This window comes from Photinus pyralis, unplaced genomic scaffold (assembly GCF_008802855.1).
Source record: "Photinus pyralis isolate 1611_PpyrPB1 unplaced genomic scaffold, Ppyr1.3 Ppyr1.4_LG2, whole genome shotgun sequence".
NCBI classification, from domain to species: Eukaryota; Metazoa; Arthropoda; class Insecta; order Coleoptera; family Lampyridae; genus Photinus; species Photinus pyralis.
In genome coordinates, this window is record NW_022170403.1 from 52304662 (window position 1) to 52319931 (window position 15270).

General features: G+C 34.6%; 1 protein-coding gene across 5 annotated transcripts; it reads left to right on the forward strand.

Moving 5' to 3' along the window:
* The first annotated feature begins 339 nt into the window (after nt 1-339).
* LOC116162602 (arginine/serine-rich protein PNISR-like) lies at nt 340-14440 on the forward strand. Of its 5 annotated transcripts, none has more exons than XM_031476246.1 (9): nt 340-424; nt 466-961; nt 1734-2076; nt 2129-2221; nt 2269-2377; nt 2514-2567; nt 12437-12528; nt 12582-12732; nt 12827-14131. In XM_031476246.1, exons 2-9 carry the CDS (start codon nt 489-491, stop codon nt 13528-13530), a joined length of 2019 nt encoding a protein of 672 aa, XP_031332106.1. In that variant the 5' UTR covers nt 340-424; nt 466-488; the 3' UTR covers nt 13531-14131. The 5 variants fall into 5 exon arrangements, with proteins under 5 accessions (XP_031332106.1, XP_031332107.1, XP_031332105.1 ...); XM_031476247.1 differs by lacking the exon at nt 340-424 and adding an exon at nt 14175-14440 and having other exon boundaries at nt 431-961; nt 12827-13550; XM_031476245.1 differs by lacking the exon at nt 340-424 and having other exon boundaries at nt 431-961.
* The last annotated feature ends 830 nt before the right edge of the window (nt 14441-15270 follow it).

The following is a 15270-nucleotide window of genomic DNA, read 5'->3' on the forward strand; positions in this document are numbered from 1 at the left end:
TCTTTACAACACGTATTCATTACGAAAATAAGAAAATAAACGAAGCAGATGTGAGAATTAGACATTTATACAACAAATGAGTATTGTTTAAAAGCCAATAAACATTTTTATATCGATAAGCACATTTCATTTTACCATTGAATAAAATTTTTATGCAATAATTGTAGTTATTTCGACTGGTTATATGTAGGATCTTGCTAAACTAGTTCGCGCTTTGCCATTACGAGTATGATGTGTTGCCTAAACATGTTGGCATCACTCTTTTATACGCGAGTAGCATTGTATGCGCGGTCTAGGTAAAACAAGTCTCTGTCGCCAATGTACACGCGGCCTTAGGGGTAAACGAATCGAAAACAACGAAACGCCATTGTCATTGTCAAATCACAAATGTCATTTTGTGTCGGATAGATAGAAGCTAATTTCGGTGCTATTTTGTGTAAAAAGATCGAAACTACCGGTTTTTAGAGCGTTGAGTGAATTAATTGAAGATGTACTCAACAAGCGATTCGCCAAGTTCGCAAAGTTATAACAACCAGCAGCAGTGGCCCTTAAATCCAGCAGCATACCAAAATACACCAAACGATCAAATAGATTGGGCTGCCTTAGCCCAACAATGGATTATTATGAAAGAAGTCGGTCCGCCAGTTCCCGAGCAACTGCTAACGCCTCCTCCACCACCAAAGATCAACTCAGTTACGAAAGAAAATGCTTTTGAAGGAGGTGAAGCGCCTATGGAAGTCGAAAAAGACGATGATGCTCAGAAACCTAATTGGAATGAAAATAATTCAACAGAATCGTGGGAATGGAATCAACAACAAAGTTGGGGATGGAATAATACTTGGTCGAATGCTTCATCAGTTCCTTCGCCAGTTGCCAGTGCTTCAAAGGCGCCTTTACTTCCTACTCCGTCGACATTCAATCAATTTTCTAATTCGAATGAAAACAGCAATAATTACGGAAGGTATGTGCTTATACATTTTTCTCAAAAAATTCATCGCTCCTTATTATGATAAAATTACTTACCTTTTATCTCGCCTTTTATTCTTGGTATTTTGACCTAACCTAGGTTTTTGAAGTTAATCTATAAATTACCTTCTGTTACTCCTGCTTTTAAGCTCAAATGGGTAAGTACCCATTTTACAAGTCCGTAGGTGTTCTTGGAAATCAAATTATTGGACCGATATTCCTAGAAAGAAATTGAACAGAGGAGAGCTTTGACAGAGAATGTAAACAAAAAATTTTTCTAAAAAGTATACACCATGGCCTGTATGAATAAAAAGAAGCATATGCTTATACTTGCAAAATTCAAAGTAAATACTCGTAAGTGCCCCTTCACACTGGGCTGCTCAGCAGCTCTGCACTGCGTCCTGTCCCATGGCTAACCATGTTATTTTACATTTCCGCTGATTTTTAACGTCATCCTAGCCCTAGTTATTAATTTCATGTTACAGAATGCATGGGACTCTGCGCTTAAAGTCAAAGTATTTTTAAGGGAGAGCATTACGTTTTCCATTAAAATATAATGTAATTTTGGGCATTGACCAGTTTTTCAGGAATTTGGTTGCCTGCATAACTTATTGCTGAACCTTTCTGGTAGTGTTACTTATTCTCTATTTGATGTAATCACGTAAATATGTACTTTCTTTTGTACGCTGCGGAATAAATCAATTACTATTATTATAATTTTTGACTTGCACAAGTGTAGTTTACATGGAGCAATCTTTGTATTTCAGTTACAACAGAAGTTCCAGTGAGTATACTGGTGGATATTGGACTGCAAGTGGCAGCAAAGGGAAACCGCACAATAAACGGTACAGCAAAGTAAATGTTTCCACGCGTCCGACAACCTCATCCCCTTCGATTGATCCGGTCATGTTGGATGCTACAAAACGCAAACAACTACCTGCTTGGATCCGTGAAGGTTTGGAAAAAATGGAAAGAGACAAACAGAAGCAAATAGAAAGAGAACGTGTAAAGCAGGAGAAGCAAGAGATTAATGAGAAATCATTGTTTAATGAAAAAGAAGCTTTGGAAATTATCAAGTCTACAGTTAAGGAGAGGGAGAGAAGTAAATTTGTAAGTCCTTGCCATTACAAGTGCTTAATAATGTAAAGTACTGCCGTTGTAGGATAGCGATGGGGAAGATTCACCTGTTGAGGCTGACAATGGAGACATTGAGGGCATTTCTACTGAAAGTGTACAACTAACACAAGAAGAATTGGTAAATATATATGTTAACAGTCACAAATATATAACAAACAGTTTAAGATGATGAAGGTGCGACGGACGATGACGGAAATTTTATTAAAAGTTACGAATCAAGAAATACGGGCGGTATGTAAAGAAGAATTTCAAAGACAGTTAAGGAAAAGCAAAGGTATTTATTATCAGTTCATGTGGTGTTAAAAATTGATTTAACTTGATGACGATACATAGTTATTGTTTAAAGCGTTGAATTTGTGAGATTGTTAGCAGGATGAACGGAGCTAATGTGTTTATTTAATAAACTTCAGCTTCAGATCAACGTGTATCCGCACCCAGCGGAACCAATGCTCGCGGCAAACTCGGTAAGTTGCGCGCGCAAAGCGATTCATTCTTAATTTTTAACTATTTGAGCAGTAATTTTTTGGGTTATATTTTAACAAAAGTCAATATATTATTAAATAAATATGATATTGGTTACATTATTTTGATGGGTGTTCTATTCAGGTGGGCATTCAAACTTAATTTGGAGTTGAGTGTTTGTTCCAGGCACTTCACTTCATGCGTCCACTGATGTAGGTGTTGAATAGCGTCAGGTTTGTGCATGGTACTATTTTCTTTTTCATTGTAAAGAGTACTGTATCTGCTTTTGCAGTATTGATCTTTAGATCTTCTACCAAGTACTATCTCTCCAATACTTTTATGAGTTTTTTCCGAGGTTTTGTCATTAGAACTTCAAAACTCCCTTCAATTATTATTACGATATCAACATCTCTGATTGAAGCAACCTTTGTTGTCAAAAAGTTATTGTTAGGCACGTAGGAGTGGGAATAAAACACCTGCTTGTGGACGCCCCCTGGGCATCGATTCCCGAAGTTAGTCGATATGCTCCGTGATGTGGATGTGATGTGACCGGATGCCATGACGTCACGATCGTATACGATAGAGATAAGTTCAAGTTTAGCTGCATTCCTGAATCGTGGACAAACTTTATGCGTTAACCAATCACAGACAAGAATTGAACTGTCATTTGTCAGTTTTGTATTTTGTTTTGTTTTTGCATTATGGGTACTGTTATTAATAACCAGAAAATCCTAGAACAATTCCATGTTTTATTTCACAGAAAATATGTGAATGTATAGGTTAGGACACTGAATAACCCCTAGCAAAACAGCTGCAAAATCCGTCCTGTAGACCTGTTGTTGCGTTCGATTAACTTATCGCTCGATGTGGTAGGTTCGAGAATGCAGTCATATTCACGTTCACATCAAGGTCAGTAGATCTTCGGGAATCGACGCCCTGGTCGGTGAACGTTTTGAAGATATTAAGTTCTTTTTTTTTTCATTCGATAGCTTACATACCTCTGGCACCTCGACCAAGAAAAATCTTGACAATTGATGTGGGAATGCGCAGACTGCGCAATGCCCTTTTTAGCGCATTTCCACAAAAATAAAAAAAAAATGCGCTGTTGTGGCCACTTTACCCGTCCGTCCGGCTGTCCGTCCGTCCGTCCGTCCGCTACATTTGCGACGCTACTAGTTCTTTATCTTAAGAGCTATCGTTCTACTTTTTTCGCTATTTGGTTCGTTATGGTGTCGAGGCTTGCACCAAGGAAGGAATTTTTTCTGCGTTTATTGCTAAAAAAGTTATTGTAAAAAAACCAACAAACCGTTTTGTACATATTCCATAATTTTACACTTTTGCCGTTTATTAACCATCCTAGAGATCATTTATAATTTTGTATTGTTGTCTGTCGTCTGTCTGTTGGTCTGTCCGTCTGTTCCTGTACCTGTCTGTCCCTCTATCTGTCCGTGTGCACAATAATTTTGTTTGCTTTTGCTTTGCTTTTACATCTCCGTTAGTTATGAACTGAAATGAAATTCAATATGGGCATAGCCTTAGCCATATAATACGCAATGCCAAAAGTTGAGTCGAATCGATTCAAAATTCACAGTGCCCTTTTCGCATCTCGGCCATTTATAAACCGAATTGCAAACTTTTTTTCTTATAAAAGTATTTGAATGAAATTTGATACATAGGCGCTTGGAATAAAGGAAAATCAAGGCGCTTGGAATAAAGGAAAATCCCAGTTTCAAAATTTGTTTTTGCGCATGCACAGTGCCAACTTTTTTATTTATGGAAGAATTTAAATGAAATGTGATACATAGGCACTTGGAATAAAGGAAAATCTAACGCCAGTTTCAAAATTTGGTTTTGCGCATGCGCAGTGTCAACTTTTGTATTTATGGAAGCATTTAAATGAAATTTGATACATAGGTGCTTGGAATGAAGGAAAATCTAGCGCCAGTTTAAAAATTTTATTTTGTCCATGCGCAGTGCCAACTTTTTTTATCTATGGAAGCATTTAAGTGAAATTTGATACTTTGGCGCTTGGAACAAAGGAAAATCTAACATTAGTTTCAAAATTTAGGTTTGCGCATGCGCAGTTCCAACTTTCTTATTTAGAAAAGCATTGAAATGAAATTCTTCTCATAAACTGAAATTGAAGTAGCACGTCAAAAATGGATTGCCCATGTGCAACGCTATCTTTCATATTTGTGGTCGGATTTTTACGATTTTAACAGAAGTTGCATCTTACAAATGGGAAATGAATGCAAGTGGAAATGCGCTTTATGTAAATCGTTTACGATTCCTTTTTAACTTGTTTATTTATTGAGATAATTGTTTGAAATGTTAAAATACTTCTTATAAAAGCAAGTATATCGCATATAATAAAAATCAGGTGTGCGCATGCGCAGGCTGCGAAATTCTAACTTTCTTATTTATAGAAATATTTCTTTAAAATTTTAAGATACTTCTAGTAAAAGTTAACGTATCTCATACTGTAGACACTAGGTGTGCGCATATGCAATGATAACTTTCTTATTTATAGAGATATTTTTTTGAAATTTAAACCAGAGATACTTCTAGTAAAGAAAAACGTATGGCCTTTTGGAAAATACTGATCACTGCACGGAAAATGCGCCAAAGTTACTCGCCTTAGGCGAAAACCTTTGTACTTGTCTTTTTTGTCCTCTACCTCATTTCGTAAAATTCAATACGGCGGCCATAAGGAATAAGGAAATAGTACCCAGTAACTTCTACATCTAGCGTGTTATGGAAATTCTTATAACAAATTCAAATTCTGCGTAAAAAAAGTGCCCATAGAAGGTGCTAACGGGAACCGTCTATTTCCGACCGTTTTCCCAAGGGCGCAAACGTAACTTGCTTTGGTTGCCTGGTTTTAGTGACAATTTATATCTCTCCCATTTCACGGCAGGGGAAAGAGTGCTTGCGTCCGAGCGCTGCTTTACCTGTCCTTTGCTTGTTGCCTAAGAGACGACCTTGGATATCTCCTGGTCCGTTATTTTTTGCGTCTACGCTTTCCTTTTCTGCGTGCGCTTGAAATACGGATCATACTTGACGCCCTTTCTTTGGCATTAAGTGTTGGACACTTAATCCACGATTTTGAAGAGTGATCACATTAAAAGTGTTTTGTTATACATATTTAATAATATATTGACTTTTGTTATATATTATATCTGTACTCTATATGGTTCTATTTTAATCTGTTAGGTACAGATTTTTTATTATGCATTTGCGCATGTTTCATTGTTAACTTTTACATACAAAATATCAAGCGGCGTGTTTTATTCAAGAATTTAATACAATACAATTTTAGTTTTGTTATCCATGAGTGTCATACATTTCCACAGAAATATAAATGTAGAATGAATTAGCAAAATAGTAGCAACTTTTCGTTTGGTATGATGCTTAATACTGAAATACAAAAAATGAGTATCAGGTTTTGGTTATTTACAGAAACAAATTTAATAGAACCCCCTGTACAAGTTACATGCTGCGTGTATAAATAGGATTTGCAAACGACCAATGAGGGAAAGTAATAATGATTGGATACGGTAGGAAGTGCCTATATTTATGTAATGGTATCTTTTGCAAAGGGAAAATGTATCACACTAATTCAATATATAGATTTCCGCAATACTTAAACACACGAATTTAGTAAACATTATTAATTTGTCCTCTTCTCTCAGGAAATTCGTCATAAGCAAAATTCATGTTTAGGAAAATTTAGTTGCAGGGGAAGGTGCTTTAGACCGGGTTTTTTGCGGAACGAGTTTTCTTTGAGGCTAAATATTCAAGAGATTATGTTAAGGTGCACTAAATGGTCTTGTGGGCCAGAATACAAATAACAGTGAAGTGAATTTAGTTACCTGGTTGAGTGCTCCAATGAAAATTTATTTAATATGACAGGCAGTAGAAAATAAATATTGCCAAACTTTGGTGGATGGTGGTGGCATCTGTAATATTCTGTTAAAGTTACAGAAAAATTTAGGTTTTTGGTTTTATTTTAAGGCGTTCGTGCAGTAACGGTCAAGTCGCGCGACCCGGTCACCCTGGCCTAATAAAAACATTGTGTTCAAATGTACACCGTGCATGTGAATGAATGAGCGCGCACTAGCAGTACACTAGTAAATTGGTCATGAAGAATCGCTGGAAAATATTTTCAAGTTTTATAAATGACCAGAAGAGGGCGTAACTGCCATCTTAAATTTTAACATTGCATTTTCTTTAAATGTTGCATAAGCAAAAAAAATTTTTCACATTATTAAAGAGAACCAGGTTATCTACCATTTTCGTAAAAACAAAAAGTCAATTGTTTCAAAAACAAAGATGGTGTGGGGCGTTCAATTGTTTTTGCAATAACCTGCTTTAACTTCTTAACCGTTTGACCGATTTTAATAAATTTGGTATGGTTGAAAAGAGCATTCCTTGGGGAATGAGAATTAACCAAAATAGAGTTAATTTAGTTGAATCCTTCTTCGCTAGGGGGCTAGTTTTGACACTTATGACCCAAAATCCTTAAAAAAACAAATGGAATGATATGACTTTTTCTTTATGAAAAAGTAGCTAAATAACATCCAAAGAGGCCAGTGAAAACCGTTTTTCAAAATCCCGTTCCTAACCTCAAATATTGGGAAAATGAGATTAATTAATTAATTAATAAAAATGCTTAAATTGTATCTTATTTCACGTATTTCCGGTATTTGTCGATGGCGCGAAAGATTGTTTGGAAAAGCACCCTACACTTTTAGGTAGGCCTTGGAAAATTAAACAAATGAAACACGATGCATTATAAAATAATAACAGCCATAATTTGTAAATTATTCTGCTGTGTTTACCTTCAGAAAGTGCATTTTTTTGAATTTGTAATCTTTTCTAAAATGCCGATTTCTAACCAAGAAGCATTTAATATGCTGCCGATACATTTTGAGTATTTTAAAAATGCGACCATCGCTGCCCATATCTTCTATTTGCGTTATCCGAATCGACCACGAACCATCGCCGCCAGCATATTAAATGCTTCTGGGTTAGAAATCGGCATTTTAGAAAAGATTACAAATTCAAAAAACTGCACTTTCTGAATGTGTAAACACAGCCGAGAACACAGCAGAATAATTTACAAATTACGGCTGTTATTTTTTATAAGTGTTTTATACAAAAGTTTCTTTTATAAAGACTGTTAAATGATATGCCGTTTTCAAAAAACGTGTATGATGTCTAGTAAAAAAAAGTTATTGGACCTAACATAATTTTTTTTAATGGAACACTCTCGGGAATACCTTGTATATTTTAATGTAAAAAGAGAGCATATTAAACTTTAGTTTCAAAAAAGATTAAATAAAAATTCAAAAAATTCAATAAAAATCTTTTTTAATCCATATTGAATTCTTTGAACTGTTTGTGTTAATTTTTTTTGAAAAGAAACTTTAATGTCTATCTTTTTAGAGTGAATTATATACAGGGTGCACTTATTTTGAAAACGTACATTATTCAACAATTATTAATATAAAGAAATTTCTGTAATAAACATTTTTTTTGTATTTCTTTCTTAACTAAGAAAATACAAGATCATTCTGAAATTGACATTTTTTGATTTTCCCCCATATCTCTTTAGCGAGCAAATATTTTCAAATTTTAATTTTGCAACTTTAAGTTTGACATAACGCCTGTACTACTTTTTTTTATAGCACTAACAATTACAGAGATACCCTATACAAGCATCGAAAATGAAACAAGCCGTCTATTGCGTTAAATGTTTGACGCACTACTATAGTTTTTAAGTTTTGAAACATTCTGAAGATGGTTTACAGTATTATAAAGAAGATTTATGCTAATTTGTAATGTGTATGTCTCGGTTTATGTATATTTCTGTAAATAACTCTGATCTGTGACATCATTTTTTTTCATGATCATAGTCGTAATGTAAAATTTGCTACTATAATGCTTTTCACAGTGTGAAGAAAAACGAAATACATTTTTGCTGTTAGTTGCACTTACGCATGCAATGCAACTACTGCACTCACGTGACAATAATTTAAATGCCCAAATTTTAATAACGGAGAACGAGACATTTGTTTAAGGTAGTTTAAATGGCAAAATTTTGCATAACAGTTCTTCCTCGAGTTGTTCATATCACTTTTCACTGTGAAATGCGTTTGCTAATTTAGACTGCTTGTCTTTGGAAAGTATTAGCAGTGGTGGTAGTATGCATAAAATCTGACTATTTTTGCAGAAAGCAATGTGTGATTTTACACTATACTGGTTCCAAACTTTGAGGACTGTATGAAAAGATCAAAAAGTGTCTTAAGTAAGGCATCAGTGTTAATGAATTCAATATCGTAGAGTTCTTAAAATTGCAGTGAAAGTCGGTAGATTTATTAGTCGATCCCCTATTACCACTATTTCATTTTTTATATCCTCTACAATACGCCCTGCAGTCTTTAATTTAATTTTATATTAAAGAAGCTGAGTTCAAGGAAGTAATTGTGAGTGAATTTATAGTATATTTAACATTTAACCATGCAATAAATCATATTTTAAGAAATGCATTTTAGTGGTTGAGAATATGACGTAAATTCAATTACGTGATTTATTTGTGTACAATGAATTTATAACGGTCCTTAAATAGATTGATTTATAACAGTTAATAATTATTTATCACTTATTTGTACTCACATTTGTAACACGAGCGCGAATTTCACTATTTATCACTTCAGCATTCGATTTCATTCTTTGTCGACGGTGAGTAATCCTTGTATGCGACTTGACGGCGCCTTGATGTCGCTTTAGAAAATGCGTTATAATAATAGAAATGGCTGCTATGGGACTTAAACTAACTAGTCCTAGGGCATCAACGAACTTAACGACCTTCAATGAATTCAGTAGTATCGATTCCTTACTGATCACCAATGAGATATCATTTCTTTTGTTTCTTAAGGGGGGCATCTAGTAGCGGTCGGCTAAACGGGAAAATCGCGACTATACGAGAATTTACAAGGAAATACAGCAAAACAAGAATAATCATTGAATGCGCTCCCGAAGGCTGAGCGGCGTTTAACAATTTTTATCCGAGAAAACAACACCATAATGGCGAAAATTGCCGCTACACAAGCAAGAATTAAATTTTTAGTTGAACAATATGCCGATTCTTAGTCGTTCCTAGTCACCCCCCTTGATATCCAAAAGCACTGGCTCGGACTGGTGTACAAGTGGGTCACAATGTATCTTATTATACCGGGTGAATATTTTAAAACCGCACATAGGCAATTAACATAGGAAAAACGTTTTTTGCAGATCGTTGCTACCCATGTTAACTTAAGATTGTTTATAATGACACCAATCGAAAGAAGATTTTTTTTCTCATCTAATGATCTACGAATTACTTTATTTTCAGGTGTATTTCTCATTAGTTTATCAAAAATTCGGCAATAACTCCAATTAGCAAAATCATGTTAAGCCATGGAAATTTCCTAAAGAATTGAAAAAGGTTTTCACACAGACGGAATGAGACGCTCATTAAAACGCACGGAAAACAATAATCGCGTACCCGCTGTAAACGTTGTTGATTATAAATACTTTTTCCTCAGTCAACCGCATTTTACAAAAAAATTAATGCCACTTGTCATAAAATAAACTGATATTGATTTTGACTTTTGAATTTGCTTTTTGTCTTACTAGTCATGGCTTAACATGATTTTGGTAAGTGGATTTATTCCGAATTTTTGATAAAATAGTGAGAAATATACCTGAAAAGGAACTAATTCGTATATCATTAGATGAGGAAACAAATCTTCTTTCGATTGGTGCCATTATAGATCTTCTACGTTAGCATGGGGAGCAACTATCTACAAAAAACCATTTTCCCATGTTAATTCTCTATGTTCGGTTTGGGAATATTCACCCGGTATAGTATTTTCAGCACAGCTTTGTGAATAATGAGATCATTGTTGTACAAATTTTAGTGTAAAGTTAGCTGTTCTAAAGAATTTAGGCTAGCCTTACACACATCGACTGTTCGCCGTGCGTCGCGAACGGCGGGGTGCCATGCATTCCTCAAACATGCCGTAAACAGAACGGCGCGTGCCGTGGGGTAAATAAACGGCGTAATTGCCTGCACCCCCACAGCGGTGTTCTTCAAGATCGACGATTTCGAGAAAGCCTTGTGTATATATTTGATTGAAAAAATAAAGAAAAATGCGACGAAATAGAGCTGTATGCGTACACCTACCACTGGCGCATTTGTCACTCAATTTGTTAAGTTAAGAAGTGACGAGAACAAATTTTTTCTTAACTCTTTGAATGTCTGTCTGTCTGCGCAACGTTGGTCTTTCCCTGAATAGAAAGCATGTGGCGATTCAGTGTTGCGCACTAGTGAAAGGTTGGAATTCGATACGTCTGAGTTGATACATTTATTCATCAGATATCAAAAATCACGGCGCACGGCCAAAAGTCGATGTGCATAAGGCTCGCTTTACTTTTAATAATGTCGTGAATATGTACCCCATTATAATCAATATACTGTAATATTTATTAAGAAGTAGACATAGAGATTTACGTGTAATGTTTTTCTCTATGTCTACTTTTAAATGACAATATCTCCAATGCCTAATTTTATGCAACCAAAATAACAAATAAAGATCTGGCTGTCATATTAATTAATTTGAATGTTGTTGCTTTCACTTCACAGAAAATAAATCTCTTACTCTCTTTAAACTGTTACCCGCACTATACCAATTGACAATATCAACTTTTTCTTCAGTGACATGGAATACATCGTAGACGAACGAAAAAAAAATACGGAAGCCAAGGCAACAATATTCAAATTAATTAATAAAATTAATAATGACAGCTAGATCTTTTATTTGTTTTAGGAAGTTATTTTGGTTGCATAATACCTATTTGTGTATTAAGAGCGCATCAATTTGCGCTAGAATTACACACAAGATTTTGTCTACAATCTAATCGAGCAGTTCACATATTTCCAAAAATTTAAATTTTTCTCTCAAATGAAAGATGTCTTTTGCTGGTTGTCATTGGATACTCTGAGCAATGCATATTTGATTTATAGTTAATAATTGGGAGAGCCAGCGTTTTTTTTTATTTAAGCGACAAACTGACATTCCTCGAAAAAGATTACGTTTGCGTTGTCAAATACGAGCGCAAAAGTTTACTTTGGGTATCGATTGTACCTAGAAAAAATTATTTGTAAGTGGTAATTCCTAATCAGTTATCCACAAAGCTACATTGAAGATACTATAGAACAAAGTAGCATGCTTTCTGCTCAAATATAGTCGTTTTCACTAAAGATGTGTATCACGTCATTAGTTTGTGAATTAATTTGCAACTGTCCTAATAGTTACTACCTCTTTTGCATTATGGGTTGATATGTAGTAGAGAATAAAGTACCACTTTTTCAAATTGATGTATAGAGTGTTACAAATAACATTGGGTCAGGTGTACTATGATACATTCACCTCGGTTCTGATGACTGATGGAATCTAGAGATTTGAATAGCTAAGATACAAAAAAAGATCTAATCAAGTTTCTTAGGTATGTCAATCAACCCAACTGATGTTGAACTATTATGGTACAACCGGTAACTATTTTTTTTTCACCAATAAGCATCTTCCATTTTTGAAATTATATCATTCCACGATCATTCAAACTATACTCCAACTACATTCGGTAAATTAATTAACATTTATTCTCCACTCTGTTATGCAATCATTTTATTTACAGAACAATTGTTATTGGACATTCTAACGGAGAAAATCGATATATTTTAGGTTCTTATTGCAAGACTGTAATTGCCTTGGTTTAATTAATCACTCATATGACGTAGCACGCTTCTAATAACATTTTTTGTTAGGACTGGGTATGTACGGCGATTCAGGCAGCAGCAGCGAAAATAGTGATGATGATTATGAACACTCAAGAAACAACTCAGATGCAGAATTAAAGGTACAGGTTATCTCTTACCAAATAAATAGTATACTATTAAAGTTCACTTCAAGGACGCCATTAAGAGGAAAAAAGCTGAATTCTCAAAAACGGAACGAGAAATTGAAGCAAGATTAGCGGCGGCGGAGAAACATCTCGATGACAGTAGAGCAGGAACTCCCAAGGCTGACAGCAGTGACTCACAGGTAGACGCAAAATTTCAAGGTCAGTAATACAACTACACTCGTTTCCAGAAAAGATTGTCTAAATTTCCTGTGCTCTTTATCGTGTTTGAAAGTAAATGATTACATTTTTGCAGGCTATAAGGCAAAAGTGAGCAAAGAAGTATCTCCGAAACAATTGTATAAGCGTCATAAATCACGTAGGGAGTCGAGTAGTTCTTCAGACGATAGTGACACCGGTTCGGAAGGTAAAAAAATGAATAGATCGAGGAATTCTTCGAGTTCCGAAAGTAATTCAAAATACTCGAAAACAAGAACTAGGCATTTAAAGAGTCGCAATAAAAGTCGATCTCCAGAACAAAAGAGGAAGAGTAAAATGAGAAGTTCCGATGCAAAATTGAAATATTCGGAATCGTCCAATTCCAAAGCAAGCAGCGTAAGGTCAAGGAAATCGAGATCGAAATCACCCGATAGTAGAAGAAGAAAATCGCGATCGCCAGATAGATCGCGACATAATATGTATAAAAGTTATTACTCTAAGAGATCACGGTCAAAATCTAGTACGGATTCGAACCGCTCCAGATCATACACTAGATCACATAGATCTAGCTCCAGAAGCAGGCGTTCTAGATCCCATAGTCGGTCTGAGCGTAGCCACCGGTCGAGATCTCATTCTCGTTCAGAAAGGTCACGAAGATCCCGTTCGGGTTCTAGAAGTACAATACAGAGTAGCAAAGCTCATTCCCGGCGTAAATCAACTTCTTACAGTCCAGAAGTGCGTCACAGGCGTAGGTTACGATCTCGTAGTAGCAGCAGGGGTAAGAGATCAAACAGACACTAAGAGGCACCGATACATTGCAGGTTGTATTTTTGATTAGTTTATTTTTTAGACTTAACTGCTAATCTAACCATTTTTTTACTTCCAAAAATTCAAGGAGGTTATGTTTTGAAGAGTAACTTACATAATTTTTTAGACAAATTCAATAAGGTACAATCCCTAAACAAAAGGCATTATTTTTTTATGTATTTGCATCTGCTTTACTTTGATTAAGAAAAAATGTGCACACATTCACCAATAACGGTTTATGATTATATTATATTTATATAATTATATTATATTATATCATTACAATTATATTAATAAACGACGACAATTCAAACGATATAAGGATGTACAGCAATTGACTTAAATTATCATATGAATGCGCGCATGGATATGCAATATTTAGGCGTTCAAATTTTTACAAATAAAGCAAGATAAACTTTTTCTTGAAGATACTCTTCAAATCGCCTCCCAGTTCAATTTCATTTATGCTGTTTTTAATTTTTTTGCTACTTAAAAAAGTTCAGTACGTTTTTATCTATGCATTTTGTTTGCATTTCTAATGTATCATTAATAATGTAAGCCTGAAAAAGCTAAATCTCACATTATTTGATACATTTTTTTTGTAAACAATCTTTTAATGAACATGTTTTTGTTTTTAGATTACAGATAGTCATCTTCACATCTTGGAAAATATTATCAAATTGCTAATAATTAGCTATTGATATTTCTGTTAACGTTATTATATTGATTCACTATATGTGATATTAATATGAATATTAAAAATCAAAAGCTGTTCTGAAGTACCTAAGTACTGCTACCTCAAGTAGTCTGAACAGAGCTCAAAAATTCTAAGCTTATCTATTACTTTGTACATTGTTTAAGCAATTATTTAAATGAGTTGTAAATAAATTATTTGAATCTTAAATGTATCTTATTATTTTTGTGATTCTCTATAAGACTAACCTAGTAAATAGAAAATTTTCCGCAGTGAAAATGTACACATGGGTAGATTATCTCAAATATTTTCCATCATTTGATAAATTTTGGTAAAATTGGTATTTTAGGGGTACCATAGAATTTCTGTAGATTACAGTAACTTTAAAAAAGAAGTTTCCCCATTCAGGATTTTTGTCTAAATCATTCCTATCAATGGGGCCCACTTATTTAACCACTAACCAGGTTGAAGGAATACAAAAAATAATAGTTTATATAGACAACAAGAACTAGCAATACCATTTCACTATAACTTGAGGTCTGCGAGAATGATTGCAGATAGTTTAAGAATACGGTTGAAAATACATTAGAGGAGCAATTATTGCGGTCTTAAGGTTAAAGAGTTTGGAGACCCCTGATTTAGATGATTGTCCATTTCGGTACCAGATTACATCGTGATTAGATATGATCGTAAATCACTTACAGCCCTTAAATTGAGTAATGCAACCGATTCCATAAATTTTAAACTATTTGAAAAAAAGGGTGTGTATTTTTTGGTATTTATGATAGACTGGGAGGCAGCGTACATAGTAACTAAACCATAACCGACAAAATATTCGACAATTCAGGCTGAAAGTACGTTGAAAACTAGTAATAAAATCAGTCGTAAGTGGCAGGCAGCATTAACTTGGGGCGGCGCTGAATAAGTGACTTCTTTAGGTGATCAACTAAATTACTAACCTATAAGGATCACGGAAAAGATTTATATCAAGAAATACCATTTTTCCCATAGTTTTCAAATATGCTATGGCAGACGATTTC

What these genes read in the sequence shown, in the direction of transcription:
- LOC116162602 (XM_031476246.1), top strand. Translation starts at nt 489, where the DNA reads ATGTACTCAACAAGCGATTCGCCAAGTTCGCAAAGTTATAACAACCAG. An exon ending in AACTAACACAAGAAGAATTG is followed by an intron (nt 2,222 to 2,268) that starts GTAAATATATAT and finishes AAACAGTTTAAG; the next exon opens with ATGATGAAGGTGCGACGGAC. An exon ending in GGTAGACGCAAAATTTCAAG is followed by an intron (nt 12,733 to 12,826) that starts GTCAGTAATACA and finishes ACATTTTTGCAG; the next exon opens with GCTATAAGGCAAAAGTGAGC.